We start from the raw sequence: 26,047 nt of genomic DNA on the forward strand, positions 1-26,047 counted from the left end.
TGACGACGTATCATGACCAGGTAAGCCCAAACAAATGTCATGCAAACAAAAATTTGCAATAATTCCTCCTTCTAGGCAATCCTAAGAGCATAAAACATGACGAACGGTGATGGGCTTACCCTATTTATGCATACGACAGTTGCAATTTCTAAATCCAAGTTTATTCCGCCATATGTACAGAAGATGAATGCACTCGACTAGATTCTGTACAGGGAAGAAGTACAACGCCTTGACGTGGAAAGTATCTTAGCAAAGCTATACACGGTGCTACAGTCAAACCTCGATATATCGAACACGGGTATATCGAATTATTGCCTATATCGAACACTTTCTATATCGCGAGGAAAATTACACGCATTTTTAATTTTTTATTTCGAACTGAGACTGACATAATATGGGTATATCGAACTCCGCCACCCCAGACTGCCCAGACCGCTCGCGCTCTGTTAACAGGCGGCGAGCTATCCCGCAGTACCCTCGAGGATAGCGGTGGCGCGATGGGAGCTCCCGACTGATGCGCATCGGTTGCACCGAAGCAGAATTAGACGGTGCAAAAGAAGAATGCAAGCTTGAAGAAACCTGGGGCCACCTGGAGCACTTTGTTGGTGCCGAGTGACGAAGCATGTACATTGATGAGATTGTTGGCGGTGACGACAGCACTGGAACGACGGCGGAGTTGACGGATGTGGAGATCCTAGCGGAGGTTACTACTGAGCGCACAAACGAAGGCGCTGCCGAGGTTCTACCCGCAAGCGCTGATAGTGCCCCGCTCCCTACTTCGACCGAGGCTTCAACGGTTTTGTCCCTACCGCACCGCTACTGCAGTGCTATAGAATGCACCGGCCTGTCGCTCGTGGAACGTTTGGACTACGTTGAGGAAGCCGTGTATAACACGCGTGTATACCCTACTGCAGTACTTTAAGCCAAAAGAATATATACTTTGAAGCACCAAGTGAGTATTTACTGCACAATTCGTTCATTTATTGATTTGTACCAGTTTATGACGCGTTTTTTTACGTGCTTTTATATATCGAATTCTGGTTATATCGAACTATTTTGCGGGCACCGCGCTGTTCGATATATCGAGGTTTCACTGTATAGAGAAACAACACGTCTTCAACAGCTTGGGCCTGCTGTGTGGAATCGACTGCAGCACTATCTGCTTAACATTTACACTTTTGTGAATTGTTGGCTGTGTGCAAACAGAAAAAGAATTATAATGTGGCTACCACTGATCTGTACACCCCCGGAAGATTGTATTTCAGCACAGCTACCCAGGTGAAATGCTGGGGGCAAAAAAAGTGCCACTGGCTTCGAGATATTCGAGGAGGAAAAAAAAAAAAAAAAAAAAAAAAAAAACCAACCTTGCAAGGCACTAAGTGAAGCTATTGCTAACTAAAAGAGCTACAACAGAAATGCCTAAATGCATGGCCTTGGACAGCATTGGTTTGGCCTTGGCTGCAAATGCGGATTGTCGCGCACTGTAATAAACACATACCGCAACATATCACCCGCCACTTGAAATATTTAAACAACAAAAGTTTCATTGTAAACTTAATATTGCATAGAGGCCTGAACAAAGTTTACACACAACTGCAGTTACAAAGGGAGCTGATGATTTTATGCACCCAGACTTTGCAAGCGTTTTATTGCCACATTTTTTGCCAGATTAGGTTTGCATCGTAGAAACATTATGAAAAAAATTAATAGAAGAAAGATGCTGCTCACAACCTTGATTTCGAATCAAAGCAACTCCTGGACACTGTGCAACCGAAAATTAAAAGAAAACGAATCGTGTGGAGTTCACAAACGTTACACAGACGTTGCGCAACACAGCAATGCATGTGTTCCGCAAAACTTGGTCAGTAATTGGTCAAAGTACTATTAAACTTGGTAAAATATAATTACTGAAGAACTTCTGAAAAATCTCGTTCTTAACCTTGCTTACCTGGGTACATGCAACATCTCGCTTTTTAATGGTATCTAGCACTTTACAAAAATTGGAGTGACTTAAAATGAACCCCCGAGAATTCAGACAATTGCGTTGAATAGTTGGGAACACCCTTTAGGCAGAGTAACGTTTCCATTTTTTAACTTCTAGTTTTCGAGAGCGACGTGAAGTTTTTCCATGCCTGTTCGTCTGTCTAGCGTGTGCAGTCTTGGCACATCCTTATTCTTTTTTATACCACCATTCATATCTTTATTGCAAGGGCTATTAGCTCACGCCACTGCACACCCCAGCGATCACAGCCATGTGACGTTCCGCACCTTGCGACCTAGAATTCCTCACACACACACAAAAGTGGAATAAATATGTTGTATTCTTGACAAAGGCCAGGCTCGACGGCGCTGAACAAGTGACCACTACACCGTTGCGTTAACTCAAATTCATTGCCCACCGTAACAACCAATAGCTAAGGCTTGCCCACAACTAATAGAAACGAGTAACACGGAACAAGAGAAAAAAAAAAAAAAACTGCATCGATCTAGAAACAATAACGAAGAACAGAGGAAGAAAAAACAAAAGAAAACGCACTGACTTCAATGCTACAGATACCACTCTATACATTTTGTACAGCAATTGTATCGTACCGCAGCGATAACAACGTCCGCAAACTCTACGCGATCCTTTTACAAACGTAAGAAAAACGGGGGGAAAACAAAGAACCAAGGAAAAAAGAGAGAGAGGGGGGTGCAACCAGGTAAGACGGGAGGGCGCAATCAGCCAGGCTTGTAAGGCGCAGAAGGGTCTTCGCGGGCGGCGTGTCGGAGGCGGATCATCTCGCAGGCGGCCTCGTACGAGGCGAAGTAGCACGAAGTGGTGGCCATAGCCTTCAGGGCGCTGGGAAGGTAGCCCTTGAAGTAGCCCTGCACGCCTTCCTGGAGGAGGATGCAGCGGATGCAGTGCAGAAAGCCCGTGTAGCGCCCAAAGCGCACGCCCTCCGCCGTGAAACCCTGCACCTGTGAAACGGGACGGGAGATTTTCGATTCAGCAAAGGCACCCCATTTTTAACAGCCAAGCTGTTTGAGCTTTTGGTTCCGCTGCCCAGCGTTACCAAAAACAAAAAAAAATGATCACATATCTGATCCTTTCGTTGCAAATGTCGTCGAAAGACGATAGTCGACTGGCGCCCCTGCCAAGTACAGTGGAATATCGATGATACGATTCTGCGTGATACGAATTTCGGGATATGAATTTCTTATAAGTCCTGGCGAAATTGCCTTGTTTGCAATAGGAAAAATTTCGGCTCTTACGAATGGACCTGTGCGGCCCGGCGGATGATACAGTTAAACCTCGATGTAACAAAGTCGGTAAAATTCGTAATTTACTTCATTACATTGAAATTCTCGGTTATAATGAAGAGTTCATCCCGTGAAGCATTTCCTGAAAAAGAAAACGTGGTACGCATACACGGCCGGCGCACTGTTTCTGTTTCTATCGGTGCTTATTAATCGTCTACGCGGGCATCAGTGTGAACCGCATGGAGCGTTTTCTTCCCGCAAAAACGCGCCCCGCAAGCCACAGGCGCGCTGACGCAGCCGGGGCGCCCACCCACGCGATGCCGTAACTCCAGCGACCGCTTCTAACCGCTCGCTGAAACACAATTCGAGGGGCAAGCGAGAGGGGCATGCGAGAAAAAAAGCGGATAACGTGGGCGAAATTTTCACTGTAAAACGTCATACGTGCCGCTTACGAGAACGCCCATCAAATATCCTAGAAACTAGCGGCTGCCAATCACAAAACCTTGATGTATTGTCAGGAGTGCCCCCAGGGTTGGTCTTAGGACCACTCTTGTTCTTGATCTATGTAAATGATATTTGTGACGATATTGACGTGGGAGTGACTGTGAAAATGTTTGCAGATGACTGTATTATTTATACAACTGTCAGTAGCCCCTTGCATCAATCATTGCTTAACGAAAACTTGTGTAAAATTGCTGACTGGTGTGAGAGGTGGCAGATGGTTATCAACTACTCAAAAACTTGCGCTCTTACAGTAACACACAAGAAAACCCCTCTTGAATATAAATACCATGTCCGTGACCAAAGTATTGAATTTGTGAATGGCGTGAAATATTTGGAATTGACTATTAACACAAAACTTAGCTGGGACGCTCACATCGACAACGTTTGCGCCAAGGCATACAAGAAGCTATGCTTCTTAAGAAGGGGGGGACACTCCTCTTAAAACTATTTCTTTTAATTTTTGAGTAAACTCTGTGAAACTTGTCAGTCTTGCTGATTTTCCTCCACTGATTTAGAGGTAATTAACCATTTTTGAAGGAACAATAGACAAAACTGTGTTAGTCAGAAAACTGTAATCTTTACATTTTCCAACACTATGAACCCTGGTGAGTGCAATAAGACAATCAGTTTTTTTATGCATCGCTTGGAACTAATTTTACAGCTCATTAAACTTCAGTGTTTGAAGTTGGCACTCAAAATGGCTCCTTGCCAGTGTTGCCACCAAGGTTTAATGAGCTGTAAAATTAGTTCCAAGCGATGCATCAAAAAACTGATTGTCTTATTGCACTCACCAAGGTTCACAGTGTTGGAAAATGTAAAGATTACAGTTTTCTTACCAACACACTTTTGTCTATTGTTCCTCCAAAAATGGTTAATTACCTTTAATTATCTTGAGACCTAATTGACCAACAAAGAAAATAATGCCATATTTGAAATCAGTGGAGGAAAAGCAGCAAGACTGACATGTTTCACAGAGTTTACTTAAAAATTAAAAAAGGTTTTTTAAGAGCAGTGTCCCCCCGTTAAGAAGGAAGTTGGGATCATGCGATTAGAAAGTGAAACTTGCAGCCTATAAAACCCTAGTTCGACCAGTGCTGGAATACGCATCCCTTGCGTGGGACCCAGATAAAGTGGAAAGGATTTAGCGGCTAAGCGCACGGTGGTTTTTTTTTCAGATTTTAGGCGCCTCTCCTCCGTTTCTGAAATGTTAAATGTGGGCTGGAACCACTCGAATGTAGGCGAAGAATTGCAAGGTTAACCTTCTTTTATAAACTATGCAACAACGAATCCGGTTTAAATAAAGAATGGTATATTCAGCCCCCTCCCCAGCGCTCAGCAAGGTTTAATCATTCAAAAACTAAGACCATATGCTCCTAAAAATAACACGTTCAAGTACTCCTTTTTTGTACGAACTGTTGAAGACTGGAATTCACTGCCTTCCGACTGCGTGCACGCTCCGACTTCTTCTAGTTTTGACCTCTGTGTTAAGAACCTTACGTAACCCTCTCCTGCTGGGATGGTGAAAAACCATCCGCAGTATTTCTTAAATAAATAAATAAATAAATAAAAAATCTCACCGGAGTCGCGTTTACCGGCAGCGACCTTATTCTTGACGGTTGAGCAAACCGTCTGCTTAGACAGGCCTGTACTTCTGGCGATGTCGGCCTGGTTTTGCCCATGTTCGACAGCGTTAATTACGCTTAATTTATCCGACAGTGAAATCAGCTACACTGCCGCTCATGCCGCTGGTCGCACAAAAAAAAAGCCACTGGCACTGGCTTGGCTTAGCTGCGCCAACGACCCGGCTGCTAGCAACGTTGCCAGACATAACAGTTTTTTTTGCCAAACTAAGTGAAGAAAAAGCATATCGGGTGCCGGCCCTGCGGAAGTCCGCTATAAACATTGAGTCGAAACAATTTTCGCCTAAAATTTAGTCTCTTGTAGCCGACAGTCTGCTCTAGCCGGGTCTGTTGTGAGCGGAGTGGACTCCATTTAAAATGCATGGGGACCAGACAAGCCAACAGAAATGGTCTGTTGTAACCGAAAGTTCGTTGCTGCCGAATCCGCTGTAACGAGCGTAGACTGTATATCAGATGGGAACTTCGTTACAAGGAACATGTACCACATGTATTTTCATTACCGACTTGCTTTTGTTCAATATATAGCATAATTTACTATGTTTGGCTTCGTTATAAATGGGTTTGACTGTATGATGTCAGCGCCACATGCACTAGGCAAGCTCTTTTTCTGCCAATATGAACTCGCATTCTTCTCGGAACACTTGGGCTGAATCCCCATACAAAGAAAAATGTGTTTTTCTTTACCCTTTACACTGGCGACTATTTTATGTACTGTACAACAAGAGCAAGGTTTGTTTTTCACGCAATGAGACACTTAAAGGGGCAATGAAGACAAAACGCCACTTTGGTTCATTTGGTTCAAAATGCCACTTTGGTTCATTAAAGGAACTGTTTTGTACTAATAACAGGGATGCCAATTTTATCGCACACTTCAAACAAACAACCTAGATGTTAGAGAAAATAGGTGAAGAAGTGGTAACTCCTACAACACTTTCCGGCGCATTATTTATGATGCCATAAAACCTTGTCAGTCAAATTGCTGGCCAACCCTAGCCGCCATCAAGGCACCAGTGTAACAGACTTAAAGAAATGTGCTGCACTCATTCCTCTCAGCCACTGCTGAAAAGCTACACAACTCACATTATTCCACAAATTCTATCACGCATACCCACGCCACCATTTCTATGATATTACCCTCGCCCCAAAACTACCACATAAGCAGAATCACTCACTATTCGGACTGCTAAGGAATGGAACGCCCTACAAGACACCACCGTTAGCATTAATTTAAGGATGCAAAAACCTTAAAAAAATCACTGACAACCATCGTTGAACCATCGTTGAATTGCAAGAAAGCTCTTGGACGTACTTAATCTTTTTTTTTTCGTTGTTGTTGCGACAGACCACACTATTCCTAGTATAATGGTTCCTAATGTTATCTTCTTCATACGGCGTGTATATTTTCAATTATTTGTACTTGCAGGGTTCGTACAGGATTCAGGGACAAAAATTCAAGGATATTCAAGGACTCACCTTCAGAGTTTTGCTTATCTGTGCTCATTTTATTTCACCCTGGAGTGTCACCCCAAAAAATGTGGGGCACCGCTATAACGGGGCACAGCAGCAGGAAAATATGTAAAATGAATAACAGGATAAGGCAATGCAGAAAGCAGTATAGAAAATTGGAAGGGGACCTATGCTGATTTCTGCATTGTTTGATGCAGGGATTTCGTTCCGTACAATCTATATTGTATAAAGTAGCACGGCTGTGCTTCCAAGCTCACTTTAAATTGTAAAAGCGGTATAAAGCAACACTACTGAACCCCCAGGCTGGCTTTAAATTGCAAAAAACATGTTTTGGATGGGGAGGGTGGAAGGCCACACTGATATAAGCCACGAAAACACGTAATCGTGTCTCCTCTGTGTCGCCCAAAGAAATCAAGGGTTTTCAAGGAGAAGGAAAAAAATTCCAGGCTTTCAAGGCCCTTGAAAACTCAACTTTCAATTTCAAGGGTTTTCAAAGTTTTCAAGCCCCTGTACGAACCCTGTACTTGACACTGTTTTGTACCCCTGAAGCAGTATCTTTTGCACCCGCAAAATGAATTTTTCCACCATCCTCAAACAACTGTACCTGTTCACCCCTCCCTTTTTCTTATCTTTTTTTCTCTTCCGCTTCCGCTATATCCTACCATTTTTATTGTTTTATTGTGCTGCACAGCATATTTTTCCTTTGCCAATCTCTTAAGCGCCCACCCCTCATGTAATTTCCATTCTGTTAGGGACCCTTGAGTAAAATAAAATGAAAAGAAATGAAACGCGACTGGGAAGTCGTCGTGGGGCCTCTATAACTCCATTTGATCACATCGCTTGAACACTAACGTGCAGTTAACACACCAATAACTGTGCTTTTACTGCTGGCCTCTACTGCATCACTCCTGTTCATAACTACGTCACGGTAGCACGGAATTCGAAGGTTATGCAGCATTTCTTGCATTTTCTCACTTAGAAAAAGACCTTTCATGGCTGGAGTGGAGCTCAGCGAGTTCCCAAAGGCCAGTTATTTCCGACTGAACAAAGCTTTATTTTGTCTTCATGGCCCCTTTAAGGCTTTTACAACAACAAAGAACATATCACAGCTGTTTCTCTTGCACCCTCCAATCCCTCCAGCTAGAACGCCGCATTCAGGTCAACCCCTATTATTGCCGAATGGACAAGCAAGTGAATTACCGCAAGCACCCACCTGAAGCCTCTTCTTGATCAGGTCCAGAGGGTAGACCAGCGTCTTGGACACAAAACCCGCCAGGGCACCGCACGCCGCGCTCTGGCTTAACCCTGGCCAAGGCAGAAAAGAAAGAGGCAGAGGACAGGGTCAAATTCAGTGATAACCAAACTGGCCTCCAGTTTAGTGATGAAAGACACAGGTCGCACTAAAGCTCAGTTATTCAACTTTGCTGCCCTACAAAAAAAAAAAAAAGACCAATTTCTTCAGTGGGGAGAAACCCACCATAAATTCAGATTCCAAGATGGACTCATTCCAAGATGGCGCGAACCTGTACTGTGAGAAAGGAGGAGTACGGACTATGTTCAACAAAGTGCAAGGGAGAAGCCTGCGCAAGTTTTATCTTCCAGCGGACTTCGTTCAAGTATCTTCAGTTGCATCTAGTCTCCCAACAGAAAACTGATTCATTAGGAGCTCAAAAAAAGTTTTTTTAGGTCAGCTAGAAGCAATTTCCCTTAACTGTCTTAGCTCTATACTGTGTTAGAAGGACTACCATCTCTGTATTACGTAATGTGCACTTAAATGCCACCTGCACTCAAATTTTTCTTTGTCCAAATTTGATCCAAATAAGTAGTCTAGGCTCTTAAAATCACCATGGCGAAATCCTAAGCTTTGTAATCACAGAGCACGCCAGGTACCGCCGTTCAAAGTACCTCCGAGCAGACGATGTTTGCGCCTGGCGGAGAGTCGCCGAAACAAGTTCTGAGCGGCCTGTGACGGAGGTTGGGGAACCTGTCCCATGAAGCTCGCGCTTCTCCGGCTAATTGCAGGGCGCTCCGCCGGGCTCAGGGATGCGATCGCCCAGGTTTTCTCAACTACACCAGCGCGCTGTGCCGCCGTCGTCATCACGTTTAAAACTAACCGCATAGGTAGCAATATCCGCCATTTTCTTTTAAATGCAATAAAATAGATATAAGCCTACAAACTATTCACGCGCTTGCGAACGTTTTGTAGTTAGCAAAACTTTTTTTTACTTGAAAATATTTTTACTCAAAGAAAAAAATACCGCGAAACGAGCACTTGCCTTACATTTGTCATTCCTATGGCATCTACCACAGAAAAAAGGATTTTATAAATTTTTGACCACTTGCATTTCCACGTCCAATATTCGCCTTATTTGGGCTGGCCCAACACCACCTCCATCCTTTAGACCTCTCCAAAATTTTGACGACCTAACTAGTGTTGTTGTACACGCGGGTATAAACATTTGCGCGACTTTTGCCTCACTCGCTAAGCGAACCAAAATAAGCCTTGCTCGTGGTAACAGATACATCCACACAAATATCAGCTGTCATCGTCACGAAGTGCGAAAGCTAACAAAACTGCTCCTCTCCTAAACAATAGACTAGATTTTTGTTCAATTCTGAAGTGAAGTATTTATTTTGGTAGAGCGTTAGATTTAGTTTACTTGAAAGTAAAATGTTTTGAACAGCACATGCCTCTGGTGAAAGTAGAAAACGGCGTTAGATAGGAAACTTTTTCGTGTTTTAGTGCGTCATTTAGCTGTGGAAGCTGGCTTATAGTTTCAGACCACTTTTATAATGCGATTCTTGATGTGCAGCAAGGCAAAAAATACTGGGCCGATATTCACGAAGCTGTTTGTACGTAATGTATACTAAAACAACAGCAATTGATTTCCGCCAGGGTGCAGTTCTTTCCCTTCAAACTGAGCAACGTGATAGCCGAGGCGCTGCCTAACAAAAGTTACTTTTCGATATTGTACGAGCAAGTACTTCGTAAATCAGGTTCTGCTTTTTTTACTCGCAATGCCAAGAATTGCTACTCTGACACTTATTCTGATAGAAAAAAATTACTGTGGGATGGTCTACTTCATCTCGATTGATAGCAACGCGATGTCGGAATCGCGCCTAACTCCATTATCCTGAGCAAGCGTTAGTGGGAGTTGTTCTGCGGAAATAACAGTGTGAAACGCGACGCTACCATGTGCATTTGAAGGCGGCTCTGAGCGGCCGCCGGTGCTGGCGCAGCCGCTTCCGTTCCATCACGTACCACATTTACTCGCATAATCCTCGCACTTTTTTTTTGAAAAGTCAATGCAAAGTTAGGGGAGCGAGAATTACGCGGGGAAAAAAAATCCGGTGCACAGTGTTGCTAATTTGCCTTATGCCAATCCCGCTAAATGTAGCGGTCGTTTTTTGTATATGTAAGCTCAGTGTTGCCAACAGCAGCTATTTCTTTTTATTTTATTATTTACAACGTAAACAGTATCCCGTCGATCAGCGATCATGAAATTGCCGCCTTTGCTTTCTGGCGCGCGCCCTATCTCGTCGTATGTGCGTGCGCTACTCCAATAACGCACGTTCAAGTCGGTGACGCCGAAGTGCCTGCCTGCGGCACGGTTGTCATGTTCGATCGCGTACTCTTTCGCTTTCAATTTGAAAGCGGCAGTGTAGCTGGCGTTCCTCCCCATGGCGAAGCGGCACCAAGCACAAAACAAAGAGATCAAAAAGTTCTCAAAATGGCACCGAGCTATCCACCAGTGACGCAAGTGACTCACTGACTGCTGCCGCTCAACTAGTTGCGCGCACGCGAAACATGCGCGAAACCGGCTCAAGGACAGTGTGAGTAGCGTGTTAGGGCGCCTGTTAGGGAGTAGCCATGCCGGTTGTTAGGGCGCCTGGATGGCCTTGGATACACAGCGCTCTTCGCCGAACGGAGAGGCGGCGGGGAAGGGTGCGCGTTGGAGAGCGCGTGCACCATGCGGGTTTCGCGAGCAGGCAACTTTCGCCGCTGCAAAGTTGGGGGTGCGAGGATTATGCGAGGAACCAAAAAATCCAAGTTTTGGTGGCTCCCATTAGGGGTGCGAGGATTACGCGAGTACGAGGATTACGCGAGTAAATACGGTACGTCACGTCCGGGCGCCAGTAATGGCCGCCTTTTCTATTCAGTTTCGGTTCTGAAAACGCCTATTTCGCGAGCTGTTTGCGTTGCGCGCGTTGATGTTTGAAACGCAGCATTTTGCATTGCGCACCCTTTTTATGTGTACTATATTAGGTAACATGCTTTTTACGTTGTCGAAAATTTCAGTGCAGTTGGCCTTTGAGATGTATGAAATGAAGGGTGAAAGATATAACAAAACAAAAATTGTATACACTTTGAGAATGGCCTACTAATGGGTAAGCATTCTTACAGCACTTCTGTTCCAGCAACACTGCAGTTTCTTGGTGGCACTGCAGGAACACGTATCACTGAATCCGACTGCTACAAACCCATCTTATCAAATATTTTTCCCCTTTCATTTTGTTATTTTTGTTAAGGCCTCGACGAGGCAACGTCACCAATACTTTATTTACAGCCATCGACCACGTATTATTGTTACATTATTATCACGTCCACCAATCAGTCATTCTTAATTTTTTTTCATGCTCAGCAGCCCCTAAGCAGGCTTCTCTTTGTGCACGCACGCATGCAGTGCAGAAAAATAAGCTTCTAGGTTGACTTGACGAGAATGGTTCTTTCTGCTGACCTAATTTTTCTGTTCAACTGTTTCTAGTTGATTGCAACGCTACCAACCATCTACATTGGCACTATTATAATGATTAATTTTTTCTACTTCTCCAATTCTGCATTGTGGTGCAGATACAAGGTGTTACACTTAACCGTTACATGAAGATTTTGCTAGGTATTGTATAAAGAATGCTTCCAAATTTAAAAAAACCATGCCAGTATTTATATTTTCTATGGTACCTTCATGAGAAAAACAAAGTAAGAACAGGAAAACAGCTGCATGCTGTGAGCTTTGCAAAGACAATATACTGAATAACAGTCGCCAATCTTAAGTTAATTTCGAAGGAGTAGCTTTGCTTATTCACCCAGTGCCATTCATACTCAAGCATTCAAAAGTGCCATCATGACCAAGCTAGGTTAAAAACTCCATGCAACTGTCATTAGCATACACACAAATCTGCCCTGTAAATATCATAGAAATTAGGACAAGCCACTCAAACTTTCACTGTTTCATTTTCTTGCCAATCACCAACCAACTCTCATTCTCCTTTTCTTCCTTGAGCCACAAAAGCAGAAGTACCAGGATGGCCTTCTTGCCAGATTTTCCACTGTTCACTCAGTGACCATGCCTTTGCACACTGCAAAAGCTCACATCGTATTCAAAACTTGTGGTTGTGCTCTGCTGAAGCATTGCCATGTTTTAGGACCTTGAAAGGACATGTATAAGCAGTAGTATCGAGTCCATGTGTGTGTTGCTTGTGAGTACAAAGCAACACGAAATGGGACAACAAGAAGGACTGAATGCAAAAAATAGTTTTCTGGTAACGGTAGAAATGTGACCAGGCAGCAGTGGCAGCTGTCTGGAAGGGGATACTAGCACTCAAAAAAAAGCTACGGTTCCGAGTGCAATAGGAGAGGTGAGAGGGGCTATACCGTTCACGTGGGTATCCTTTCTGACAGCTCATTACAGTAGAACCCCTGATTATACGACTTTCTTTGGACCATGAAAAAGCATTGTTAGATGAGGGAGTCGTGAAATCCGAACAACAATTACGCCCATAAATACAGTTTCAAACGACGGAATTGGAAAAAAGTTGAACGTAAGCTACAAGCTAACGCTCTGAAGGGCTCGGAAACCCGAATCACTAAAAAAACGTCAATGTGAAAAGAATAATGCAGTGCAGGTACCAATCATGCAGTATGAAAACAAAACCTTGTACCGCAGTTCATTGCCGCGATTCCCGCCCGCCAGTGCGGGAATCGCGGTCACGATCACAATGAGCACATGTGGAAGCCTAAGCCTGCCAGTGTAACCTCTTTGACGGTTCGCTGTTGAGTGGAAGAAATGAACACTTGCACACTGCACCGGCGACCGCTGTGCAACAAAACAAAAAGAGGTGTGAGCAAGGAGAGGGGGAAAGCAATTGTGCAGAGGAACAGGCAGCTACTAGAGGGGAGAGATAGGAAAGATAAGGCAGAGAAGAAAGCTATGTCAGATATGTCAGAGAGAACCAGTTGAGCTGGCTCAAGGTCAGAGAATGGACCCACAGCACTTTCATTTCATCCACCTGTTGATTTGCGGGTTGTCGGACAATGCAGTCAGGCATGAAATCACGACGGATAACCGAGGTTTTGAATGTATTGCTTCTACGGGGACTTTTCCAGGACTCAACTAGTCAGTCGTAAAACGTGGGTTGTTGTAAAACCCGGGGACGTATCAATGGGGTTCCACTGAACATGGTTTTGACGCGCACTGCGACATCTGTGAGGCCAACATGGTGACAAGCCTGCTCTGCAGAGCAGAGACCCTCTTCTCACCGGTGACGTGGCTCTCGGGGTGGAGCGTCATCTCCCAGAGGTGGAGGAAGCCGTGGTAGAAGGCAAACTGGAAGCCGGACAAGGGCCCAATCTGCAGCAGGGTGGGCAGCAGGCCGCGGTAGAAGGCCCGCCCGCCCTCCTGCCGCCACATGCACACCACCGCCTGCCCCAGCGAGGGGTACGTCTGCACAGCGCAGGAGAAGAGGGGGCGCTCACTCTCTCTCTCTCTCTCTCGCTGGCTGGGAGGAGGAGGAGGAGGGGGAGAGACCTCCTCGGGAAGACGACAGTAGGGGTTGAATCCTCTTCCCGAGGCATTGGAGAGTACATGGAATGCCATGACGCCCAATGTGTGCATCCAAACATGCACAACATCAAAGTGACGCATTGCTCCATTGATGCATTGACATGACATGACACATGACGTGATGCACTGTCTACCCCTCAGCCACTGTGTGTTACAAGACGTAAAACCACACTTTTACCCTCTACAAAGCTCAGTGGCAGGCTACTTTTTACAAGGAACAGGATTGTGCGCCCACTCACCATTTAGCTCTGTGCTATTGGTATTAGTGGAGGAAGCTGTTTAGCAAGTGCAAATGTGATGGTGAAGCAATGTTACTCCTTTGCCAGAAATTTCTTAATCATTTAGGCCAGATGTAAATAAAATCCAGTAATTAGAGGTTGTTTTTATTAAAGTGTTCGGGAACTGAAGCAGAATTGAATAGCACAAGCCACACACGGTGCCCAAACTACCTTGGACGAAGTGGCAAATTTAACGACTGTCAGCTGCTCTTGTTCGCAAATAAGATACAATGCACTGTCTCTTGGTGCAATAATTCCAAAGAATCTGACTATTAATAGAACTCTAATAAAAAAAAAAGGATGTTCTTTAACCATAGAAAAACGACACCCGTCACTGAGGCAAACATTTTTTTCATATGTGCGCAAGTACATGCACCAGAGCACCCCCACTATTACTATCATAAGGCATTCTGCACTACTCAGAGCAGCTGAATCTGCATAAGCGTAAGCGTAAGCAGTGGAAAATGGAGTTAGTGCATTTGTTCGTGCATGTTTAGTCTGATAACTTTGAAAGAGAAATTAACCCCACATTTTTGCATTTCACGCTAAGCAAGTTGCCATGTGGGTCGCACTTGAACAACTACACCCTGTAAAAACAGCGATCCAACACCCGCACCGTCACACATCGCACAATAGTCCCACACAGGCACATGTGCAACCCAGCAATGCAGCGGACACACCACCGTGGATGCTTGCCACCCTGTTCACTCTTCCGTAGCTACAGACACCGCCTTGCTCTTCTCAGCTAAGCCTTGGCACCGTACAAGTGCAGTGTTCTCCTTGCTTCAGCAATCTACACCTTCTAGTGCAGAAAAGATGCGAGGTTTTTGGAAAGCACAACAATAACTGTCACAGAAGACCACGCAAAACTCAGCGAGTTGTAAGCACAGGTGTCTTTTGTTTGGCCCACAGACAGGCTTTACCTACAAAGCAGAAAACACAGATGGCAGTCTCTGTAAATGATTTCGCAGCAAGTGCTGCCACAGAAAAGGGGGAGTAGGGGGACTGGACGGTGCTGGTTACAGTGTCGAGAAAAGTACGGAACTGTTACAGCACAATCTCTGTATTGCCATTAACGTTCCTCATCGTTGTCTTTTACCGTTCAGTGCTCATCTTCCCAATCATGAGGATTGGCCTGTCTGTCAAGGACACCTTGATCTGAACTCTTTTTCCCACAAAGAGTGGACTAAAAATAGGTGCTCTCTCTCTCTCTCTCTCCCTGTCCTTGTGTCTCCATCATGACTTTTACCAGGAGTGGGTCATCTCCGAAAGTGAGAAGCAGGTCGCCATGACTTGGACAACAAGGACAAATATTCCCTTCTGGTCAGGCACTCAACATTCCATGGCAAAAAAAGAAAAAAAAAAAAAAGCAGCAGCAGTCTTTTTATTCCTGCGTTCACAGCCACTCTGCTGAATGATTAGGAAAAATTGAATCACATGAAAACGTGCAACGACACTGCCTTGATAATATACACCGCTAGTGAAATGAAAGTGTTTTAGAATGTCAGCCCCGTGCGCATACAACCCCCCTTCTAACCAGGCGTGCCATCGTGGCATCAAGGTTATGAAAACTGAACTTTGCTGAACATTCATAAAAAAAACTCCAAATTATGGGGTTTACGTGCCAGAGCTGCTCTTGGACTACGAGGCATGCCATACGGGAGGGCTCCAGGTTAATTTGACCCCCTGGGGATCTCTCAACATGCACACCAGTGTTTTTGCTTCTTGCCTTGATCAGAAAAGCGGCCACCACGACCATACGAACCTGTGTCCTTGCGCTCAGTAGCACAACGCCTCGGCCACTGCCTTTAACCCCACCACTTGTGCAACAATACTTGCTTTTCAAGTAAGGATAGACTGAATGACAAATGTTCCCCAATGCCTTCACTGCATTTCTACTATGGCTAGACAGAAACAGCTGTGAGCAGCTGATTATTACTTCAACTTTCTCTTGACAGATGGCAGGCTACTACAAAACGCCAAGGCAGGGCACACCAACAACCACTTTTAACAGGGAAGCTGTTCTTGGTTGAGGCTTTCTTGGGACGAGGTGGGGTAATGCGGGCGCAGCGATGTGGAGAGGGCATAGCATAGCAAGGGGGAGAGCAAGCACCAAGCCCATGTCCCGCTGCGGTGGCTCAGTGGCTAAGGCGTTGCACTGCTGAGCACGAGTACGCGGGTTTGATTCCTGGCCGCGGCGGCTGCTTTTCTGACGGAGGCGAAAGGCAAAAACGCCCGTGTGTACGAGATTTCGGCACACGTTAAAGATCCCCAGGTGGTCAAAATTACTCCAAAGTCCGCCACTACGGCACGCTTCATCGCCTGCGTTGCGTAGTCATGTAAAACCCTACAATCAATTAATCAACCAAGCACCTGTGCAGTGTAGTGGGGAGAGGGAGAGCGGGCACCAAGCACAGGTGGGCGGAGCCAAGGAGAGGGGTCAACCAATTGGAGAGCGCATGCAGTCATTTCTTGAATGTTTGGAAAACGGGTTAAGTCGCACTCTCTCCGAAAGAAGGCAAGAGTTGGCGCATGAACGGAAATCGATCTGTTGCTGGCTTTAGTTCTATGAAGCTTAGCCTCGCAATTAGGGAAGAAGGCCAGGCAGCTTTGCTGTTAACATCAGTGTTTGCGACGTTAGGCCAGTGATGCCTAGCTAGTTTTTTTTTTTTTTTTTAGGGAGCTTTGCAACTTTGTGAATCGAACAGCTCTGCCTAGAGCAGCTTTGGGGAGGGAGAGAAGCAGGCCCACCCACCTTGGGCTCCATCTGCGCCACGAGCCGCGTGCGGATGACGTCAAAGGGATGCGCCACGGCCGTTGCAATGCAGCCCGAGGCAAAGCCGCACGCAAAGTGGGCCCCCGTGTTCCACTGCTGCCACCGGCCAGGACCCAGGCCCTCCTCAAGGCGCCGCGTCAGGTACTCCCACGACGAGAACTGCGCCCACAGCAACCACACCCCGGTCAATGCAAAGGCAACACGGCACTTCCTTCGGATAAATCATTACTGGAATAAGTGTAGAGCATTTCAGCAATTTCAATCTTCACGATCACATCATCTTGTCTACCGAGTCCACGGAAACTCCTCTAACACTAGCTCAGATGAAGTCCTTCGGCTTACTATACGCACAATAATTTGAAGATACTGTTGAATTTACAGAAAGCTTATCAGCATCCTCTAATCACTGCGGTGGACATCCTAAACAGCAGCATGTCCTTCTGGAATGTCCTTACAATACTCCAAGCGTACTTGACCTGTGGACACCTCTGCGGCTGTCGTATCTGGCTGACTCTCGCCTCCTCTTTTGAGGAACAGTTAGCTCTAGTGAAGTACAGTGTTCGTCAAAATTTTCTAGGCCAGGCCTTTCTAGAGTGCGCAGGCCCCCAACAACTCATTTCCGTCCCGAGCGAGGCTGAACCATTTTATGCCAGGAAGCTAGGGAAAACAGCTTTCTTTCTTACTGTCATAAAATATTTCTGATACATCTAACGGTAAAACGTATTCTTTGAACTCTCTGTCACCGAGAGGGCTGGCCTAGAAAATTTTGACAAAGTGTAAATCAAAAATACACGAGAGCAAAAGCTGGCATTCGATGGACACGACTTGTAGTATGAACCAGTTTTGGTTCACTCAATAAAGTTTTCTCTCTCTCTCTCTCATCACAAAACACACAACAAGAACAAAGGAGCGTCCGTAGGACCAAATAATGAACAAAGTTTAAGGCGACAGAAATCAAAATGAGCAAACAGTTGGTATCCCAGGTATGTTTTGGGTAATGCAGGGCGCCAACTTACTTGAGTTGGTGGCCACCTACTTACCAAGCAGTCAACCTGTATGTACAAGCAAACACCTCTCTATCTACCCTGCATCACACCTCTCCAAGTTGATAAGAAACGCTATGGATACTGCAGTAGCAAGAAGGGGGAACATTTTGACACAGACTGCACCTTACAGCGATGAATGAGGGATACAAAAGATGGTGTTACTCCTTACACCATTATCCTCCACTGCACGTTCCAAATGCATGATGGGTTATTCTGGGAAGCAGAGAGATTCCATATAACGAAGGGTTGCCCTCTGGATTTTAGAGCAGAGCTGTGACAGGCTAGGTTTTTACCAAAACTGCGGGCATCACCACGGTGCGCAGAAAAACTCAAGTCGAAAAAATTTAATCTTGCGACAAAGCCAGCTTTATGGTGAATGCTCTTAAAGGAGCCATGAAGACAAAATACAAGTTGGGTGTACTAGAAAGACTGCTTAGTCCCAAAAACAATGATACCAATATCATTGCAATCTTCGAACAAATAACGGATATATTAAAGAAAACGTGTGAAGCAGTCGCGACCCCCTAGCCAATTTCCCGCAACTTTTGTATGACGTCACGGAACCTTGTTTGTGCGATTGGCGGCCGCCTAACTCACCTGTTGCGACGACACATGACTGGATGTCTGTAATGGGGCCTCTAGTTCCATTTGACTGCATCACTTGAATGCTAACGTGCAGTTAAGGCACTAAAAATTGTTTTATTGTTGGCCCGTATGACGTCATTCTTGCTCATAACACGTCACTGTGGCGCAAAATTTGAAAGTTTTTAAATACTTCTTGCTTTTTTTTTTCGTTAAAAAACATCTTTTGTGGCTGCAATGGAGCTGAGTGAGATACTGAATCCTAGTTCTTTCAAATTAAACGAAGTTGTATTTTCTCTTCATGGCTCTTTTAAAGATCTCAATCTAACTTAGGTATCTCGAAAAAAAAAGAAAAAAGACTGAAACTGGTCGCTCCGATGACTCCACCATCAACCCGAGATTCATATACTCATCATGGTTAGCTGAGAACGAAGCTGTAAACATTCCAGATTTCCTGTCTGCCGTCCATATGTGGCCATCAATGCAGGGAGTATGATTAAAAAAGTGGCTGTAACTCTTGTTCAATCGAAACTATCCCCCCCCAAATTATATGACAACTGAGCACTGCAACGACTCCAACATTACGCCCAGTTTTATCTACTTTTCACAATTAGTTACTTCACAGTTAAGTTGTAGATACTGTAGAATTTCAGTCTGCAGTCAATATACCGATGGGCTTCTATGAGAGGGACACAAACAGGCCCCATGTGTCTGTCCACTACAAAAAAAAAGCTCAAATTCTTCCAAGTTTCATTCAGCTAGTTAGCTAGGAAGTATGCTCAACGGTAAATTACAAGCAACGTGTTTGTTTTGTGCACTCATTGGGTTGCGGCCAACTCTGCTGGCCATCCTCCTTCACAGAGTGGAAGGTCAGTGAATTTTCGCTTTGTTTCCGCCTAGTGCTGCAAACTCCTGACAAATTATGAAATGAGTGGCATGTGCCGACAGTAGTACAGGTGGAAACGGCACTTGGTTATGAATAACTCGACAGCCGTCACCCACACAAGCCAATCACGACAGTGAAGCACGCGAGTTCTCCCAATGGCTGCAGCCACACTTTATGTTGTAGCAGAAGGATGGTCAATTGGGCTAGTTGGTACTTGTTCATGATGAAAAAAAATAAAAAAAGAACAGCGCAAAGACGATGAACTCCCTTCTTTTTCTAGTTTGTCGTGTTTGTGCTGTTCGTTTTTTTCCATCATAAAAAATTTATGTTGCAGGTTGGTGTCTCCCACACAAGCTCGGTTGGGGGCTGCCACAAAATGTCTGCAGCGTCAATCCTTCCGAAAGAAGGGAAAAAAATTCTTCGAGGCAATTAAGTCTGCTTACGCGCTTTGTAGGTGAGAGCATTAAGGCTTTCCCTGGCAACACTTACTAAAATCTTCTTTTACTCTGACATTATGTTCGAGTTTCTTTTGTTTGTTTGCCTTTTGCCACAAATTACTTCGACAGACAGACGTTTCGCCCCGAAACAGTGTTGTCCATGGCTGGCATGCAGCTGTTCTATTCACAGGACGTCATGTGCCCCTGTCAGGCGATGTGACATCAGCACCGCACAGACTGAACCACAATCGCAACGCACTCGGCTCCTACTCTATAGCCCTAGGTTCGATTCTAATACGAACTGAAGTGCAGTTTTTATTCGCCCTTTCCAGCAGCAACCATTTTCTCGGACAACAGCAACAACAGTTTTTCGCACAATAAGGCACTTAATAAAAATAGGTGATCTGAATTTGGAGCAGGAGACTCTGAAGCTACTTCTGAGCTATAAAGCAAACAGTAACGAGGGGCTGGGCTACAACTGAGGCCCCACAAGTACCTCGAATATGTGCCTATATCTCAAACACTAGGCAGGCACCCCCATCTTTCTACCACTTCCGTCAGCACAGCAACATCTGTAGCTGGGGAGCAAATCCATAATTTCGAGCAAACCTCCAAGGCCTAGCCCTGCATACAAAGCCAACACTTTAGGAAAACTATAATCCAGTATTCTATTCTTCATTACTGCGTGCATGCGTTTTGTAAGAGTGCACGCGTTTCAGACTAGACAGATCGACAGACGACTTTAGGTGAGCAATGTTTCAACTCTTCCCACAAGAAGTCTCACACCAGGTAAACTTCCGCATTGACCCCTTTCAGACACTGCGTATAAAAAAGTACGAGTGGAAACATTGAGAGAGACTATCATGTGCTTCAAGAGACCATAAAGACTAAGTGCCAGTTTCTTTCATTCGAAATATCGTTCCACCAGAGTAATGAGCTAAATAATAACGTAAACAGATGAAATAAGGCTGTCACACCAGCAAATCCTTAAACTCCCTTACGATATTACAGGTGTGAACGACCCTCCGTGGTAACTCAGTGGCTAGGGCGTTGTGCTGCTGAGCATGAGGACGCGGGTTCGATTCCCGGCCGTGGCGGTCACTTTTCTGATGGAGGCGAAAAGCAAAAACGCCCGAGTGTACGAGATTTCGGCGCACGTTAAAGATCCCCAGGTGGTCAAAATTAATCCGGAGCCCTCCACAATGCCGCGGCTCATCGCCTGCGTTGCATAGGTGCGTAAAACCCTACAACCAATCAACAGGTGTGAATGCCACCAATGAAAGCCACTACCAACAAATATGATAGGGAACGTACTGATACCTCTGGTTCCACCCCACTGCATCAATTTAACACTAGCATGGCCATAACATGCCGAATAATCTCTGAATAGTATCAAATGACACCACCTTCGTGCATAAGTAAATAAATAGGATAAATGGGCGCAAATGGGGCTTCAGAACGCCAGCAACCGAAGTTCGATTCCCACCAAAGAAAGCGTTTTTTTTTTTCTTTTGAGGTGCTTGATACGCCTTTGCTTATCATCATTGTTTCGTGAAATCAATTGCGCACAGCTGGCTTTCCTGCAGTGCGTTTTCGCGTACGGTCGCCACGGAAAGCTTCTTTAAAACCTGCAGAGGCTGGAAAAGAAATAATCAGATGCACGTCTTCTGCACGTCGGGTGCGTCTCCAGCCGTGTTAGGAAAGGCGCCAACGACGCACCGTCGTCCGAGCTGTCAGGAGCTGTAAGGAGAACGGAACATCCCTTCCACTACGGTGCCGCCAAGGTCAGCTGTCGGAAACAACGCAGTGGGATGCGCCGTTTGTTGACACACGGCGCGCTGGGGAAAACAGTCGGAAGAAACACAGACTTCTCCGCTCACCTGAACTCCTCCGTAGACGACAGACAGCATCTGGGCGGGAACATGGCCTTTCCAGAATGCTGCGACGCCTTCCTCGCGAAGAATGCATAGCGTACCGCGCCAGACCCCCTTGTACTTGGCAGTCGGGTGGGACGCCTTGATCGGGTCCAGCTGTAGCTGCGACCGACAAAACACACGTCCGAGTCAAGCGTTTTCGAAGTCGAAGAACATCGTAATTCGCGCGCATGGTTGCGTCATATATGTGTCACAGCTTATCGGCATCAGCCGGCGCAACGACCTTAGATAAACGCGTGCGTCCGTCCCCGATGTGCATACACTCGCCCGACCATGTGGTGGAACGCACGATCTGCGCGCTCGTCGCACCGCGGTGAGCTCGTGTAAAGGACGCTTCGGCTAAGCAGAAGCTTTTTCATCTCACAATATAACGAGAACATGATTGAAAATCCGTTCTACCTTTCCCAACTCGGGCTTTTAAAGGTTCGATTTGACCTTCAAGGCGCGTGCAACCCATCGCGATCGCTGCGTTCCCGGTTCCGTTACAGCTCTGCTTTGAAATCCGAGATCGTGCGCAACGGAATGCAGGGTAAAAAAAAAGCAAGTGAATTTCTAACACTGTAACGTGGCGTTACGTTCCCGTAAACTCACCTGGAATCGAATTTTGACGACATCGAAGGGCTGGCAAACGAAGCGCGTGAAAAATCCGCTGATCGCGCCGGCGACCATGTGATCGACGTTCCCGAGATCGTCCTTTCCGCCCGCGTGTCCGGTCATCTAAAGCGGGCATCGATGCGTTCTTTGGTCGCGATCGTGCAGCTACGCCCCAAAAAGGATTCCGCGTCGGGAAGGTCAGTCCGGTGGCGATGCGCCGTTCGAACACGCGAACACCTCGTACGTGCCGGCCGCCATGCTGGGCAAGTTCGCGTCGTTGAATGACCGTTGTCATGGCGACGGTGTCCTGGCGGCGACGCCAACCCAGCAACGGAGCACAGCTAGCAAAATATAAGAATTTATTAAATAAAAATAAATGATTATAAAACAGTAAGTGCAATGATGGTAAGCTTTTTCAGAACGTTAAAAAATAGTTAGTCGAGCCAACGTGTTTGTTATCCTTGGCTTGAAAGTGAGTGGACGACGCAGCCTTTGATGTGGAAGTCGCAGGCTGAAGTGGACGTTACTTGCTCACTGCTTGCAATATTAGCATTAAACACGTGCTATAATACCACTTTTTGGTTAAAATCATTATGTTTGGTGGTACTCTGTTTATAATTTGCCAAAGTTGGCACTTCGCCTGTCCAGTGCTTGTGGTGTAGTGGTTATCACATCCGCCTAACACGCGGAAGGTCCCAGGTTCGATCCCTGGCAGGCACAGGTGATTTTTTTTTTTTTTTTCTGAGGTTTTAAATGTGTCGTTGGGATTCTTCTTGTTATGTAACCTGACTTGGAGCAGAGGTTCTCAAATGGGGTTCCGTGGACCCCAGGGGGTCCGCGAGCTTCCCTCGAAACTTTTACACCCGCCATTCGTTTCTCCATTTTGCCAGCACTTTCTTGCCCTGCAAAAACGTGGCTTCGCCGCATTACATGTACGCTAAGTTTCTCTGCAGCACGTATTTTAACAAGCACTTTTTTTGCACAGCCCGCCAGCTCTGAGGAAAAAAAAACAGACAACGAATGGGTAGCATACAGTGTTTTGAAGACCTTTCGATTCAAGAGCAAATTGTTTACCATTATGAGGCGCATCGTCATTACGTTAAAAAGAAGGGTAAGTCTCGTGCCCCGCGCGTGGCACGAGCTGCGCCCCCCTGGCAACAGCTGCTGCCACGCAGAAGTGACGTCAAGCTAAAGTAATCACGTGACTTCCTGTGACGTCACAAAACAAACGTCATATTTACGTCATTTGATCATGCCACTTTTTTGTGTTGACGACGGCAGCCGGGTGTTCGCGTCTTGTGTCCCGATGTTCTCCGCCCGTGGTTCGAATGGCAGGCCTGACGCATCGTTACGTCCTTATCTCCCTGTACAGCGGCTGCCCGCGGCGGCTGCCTCGCGGCGCTTTTTTCTTGTTGGGAGGTGTGCTTGTAATTATTTAGATTGGGTATTTTTTGTGAACTTGCTGTTGCACGTCTTGGTAAGCCTAACGCATTGTTTTCTGCACGCTGCTTCGCCCCGCTTTTTACATGCTCCTAGAACTGTACTGTTGTCGTTTAATATTTTGTAAGCTTCACGTTGTTTTGCAGTTTGCGTGCTATTTGCTTTACGCGCCTGCATTTGTTGTCTACTTGTGCCTCGCTTCTTCCATGCCAAGCCTTGTGTTCTGATTCTGGAGTGGTGGCTCAATTATAAAACGTAGGGATCAATATTTTCCATCGCGTCGCGCCGTAGCGAGCGACGTAGTGTCAGCGTGTGCACGAATCGAGTGTCGTCAGGTAGCGCACGGCATCATCGAACGCAATCCAATCTCGCATGTAGCTTCTGCAATTTTTCCCCCGGGGCAGTAGTACTGTCGCCGAGAAATGTATCCTGACTATTCCACAGAAACGATCTGTGCACGTAGCGCTGCAGAATCCGTGCAGGGAGCGCAGTTGCACTTCCGTGGGTGGAGCCCAACTGCCCGTCCAAAGATATATCTATTCAAGATACCACTGAAACCATTCGCTGACTGGCTGGCTTCTTGTGCAAGGAGGCTCAAGCTCCAACTGTGCAAGCATGGGAGAAGTGCAGCCGATAAGATCGCCGTGTGAGCCAAGTTTGGAACTTCTGCTAATAGTCCTTTAAAAGTCTGGTGTGCATAAGGTTTAACAAGTGACAATTCAATTATTGTTCATCTATGCTCAGATTTGTTGCTTAGTACCATTGTGCTTTCAACTTAGGAAGTCTTAATGAAATGATAGGCAAGGCTTAAAATTACTGCTTGGCTCTTATTTCCCTTTCCTTCGCTCCAGTACCTTTCGCCTCCTCTAACCTGGTTAGGCAACAGAACTTCCTCCTGCATCTGCTTTGAGTATGTATTTTGATAGGCTCGTTCCTTCTTTACTCTTGTGTTTGGCTTGGTTGGAATTCAACATAACCAGGCACAATACTTTCATTCACTCTCAGCAGGATGGGCTAATGATGATGAGAGCTTATCTCGGAGGCTTGCAGTCTTTGCACAAATTCCAAGTGGCTGTGACATCTATATGCCCATCCCAAGCACTCTGCGGAGTTCAACTTGACACTAATGTTTGTATTCGCAACTGGTGAAGCGTGCTTAAGCGTCTACTGTCAAAGCCTTTGGGGTAGTGAACAGGAAGAGTTTCCAATTGTCAGGGGACGTTTCACATTCTATTGCTTTTTAACTCCGCACTGTGTAAACTGTTTTGGAAAATTGCTCAAGTGAATTTACTTAGTGGTAAGGGGCTTTATAAAATGTCCCAACAATGATGCAAGTCTCGTCAGAAGCCAGCTGCTAGAAAACACATTCACGGGTTGTGTGTTGTGTGCCCATTAGCTGTTTCTTTTTCTTCCACAAAACGGGCACTTAAACAATCCTTTAAGCCAACAGGCGTAAAAAATAGTTCATCAAGTACAACTTCGAGGTAACGGTTGGTGTCGAGCGTGACATTGCCCACTCCCAAGAGTACTTCTTAATTCCTTGTGCAAGAACTGGAGCCAAGGCCACATGCGTAGATGTGAATGTCTGTCAATGTTTGTGAAAGTTGCAGTACAGCTGGAAGGTGTATGGATCACGGGTGGCTTTAACAATAAAATGACTGCTGAACGTACTTTTGCTCTGGTATCAATGAGCAGCATGTGAGCATTGATAAGTGCTTCACTGTTGACATTTTTGTTACACAAAAGCAGGCCATGTTAAGGCCCCCTGGCAAATATTCATGAAAAACACTGGACCAAAAAGCTGCCAACACATGGAAACCATGTTGATCACGGCACCTTTCCTAGTACTTCAGTACCGTTTATCAGTGCTGTGTTTTTTCCCCCCAGCTAGTAAACTATCCCAGCGTTGCACCTTAAGCCAGAAATCAAACACTTGCTTGTCAATGACAAGTGATCTGCCAAACTTCCGTGTCTATGCAAAAAGTGAGTAGCTCTACTTTCTCTGCACTGTTTGTGCTGTGAAGTTCCATTTCTAAACAAAATGCCAGGGTTCTTCTGGAAGATGCACAGCATTAAAACCTCAACAAAAAAGGAATAAGCAAGCGATACTCTCTTGCACTACACTAGAGCCCTGCGAGAAAGCCAAACCAGCAAGTGATCTTTTTCTACAAAGCGCTGCAGAGGAGCCAAGAAAAAGATTCCTTTTTGCGGACACCAAAGCTACGCTGGAAAGCCAAAATGTGTGGTGTCTGTTAATGCAGATTAGCTGCAAGACGGGCATGTTCACGCAAAGATTTATGAACCAGGCTGGCGGGGTAACAAAATCATTGAATGAGGTTACAACAAAATGTGTTATGAAAAATGATATAATACTGTTT

General features: G+C 45.6%; 1 protein-coding gene and 1 non-coding gene across 2 annotated transcripts; one reads left to right on the forward strand and one right to left on the reverse strand.

The window, feature by feature from the left end:
• Nucleotides 1-139: 139 nt before the first annotated feature.
• Nucleotides 140-22,513, reverse strand: LOC144166782 (mitochondrial thiamine pyrophosphate carrier-like). Its single transcript, XM_077696271.1, has 6 exons — nucleotides 22,227-22,513; nucleotides 21,582-21,737; nucleotides 16,730-16,909; nucleotides 13,393-13,576; nucleotides 8,068-8,159; nucleotides 140-2,961 (listed from the first exon to the last, which is right to left on the reverse strand). The coding sequence occupies exons 1-6, from the start codon at nucleotides 22,350-22,352 to the stop codon at nucleotides 2,722-2,724; spliced, it is 978 nt and encodes a 325-aa protein (XP_077552397.1). The 5' UTR covers nucleotides 22,353-22,513; the 3' UTR covers nucleotides 140-2,721.
• A 363-nt stretch (nucleotides 22,514-22,876) lies between these two features.
• Nucleotides 22,877-22,949, forward strand: Trnav-aac (transfer RNA valine (anticodon AAC)). Its single transcript has one exon. It is a non-coding gene; the product is annotated as a tRNA-Val (tRNA).
• The last annotated feature ends 3,098 nt before the right edge of the window (nucleotides 22,950-26,047 follow it).

Source organism: Haemaphysalis longicornis, unplaced genomic scaffold (genome assembly GCF_048455015.1).
Source record: "Haemaphysalis longicornis isolate Haplotype H1 unplaced genomic scaffold, Haemaphysalis longicornis Haplotype H1 scaffold_19, whole genome shotgun sequence".
In the NCBI taxonomy this organism is placed as follows: domain Eukaryota; kingdom Metazoa; phylum Arthropoda; class Arachnida; order Ixodida; family Ixodidae; genus Haemaphysalis; species Haemaphysalis longicornis.

Excerpts from the sequence above, each read along its gene's own strand:
- LOC144166782 (XM_077696271.1), bottom strand. The coding sequence starts at position 22,352 with ATGACCGGACACGCGGGCGGAAAGGACGATCTCGGGAACGTCGATCAC. Across the intron at positions 16,910-21,581 it reads TCGTCTACGGAGGAGTTCAG|TTCTCGTCGTGGGAGTACCT; the intron begins GTGAGCGGAGAA and ends CTGTGGGCGCAG. Across the intron at positions 8,160-13,392 it reads CCCCGAGAGCCACGTCACCG|GGTTAAGCCAGAGCGCGGCG; the intron begins GTGAGAAGAGGG and ends TGCCTTGGCCAG.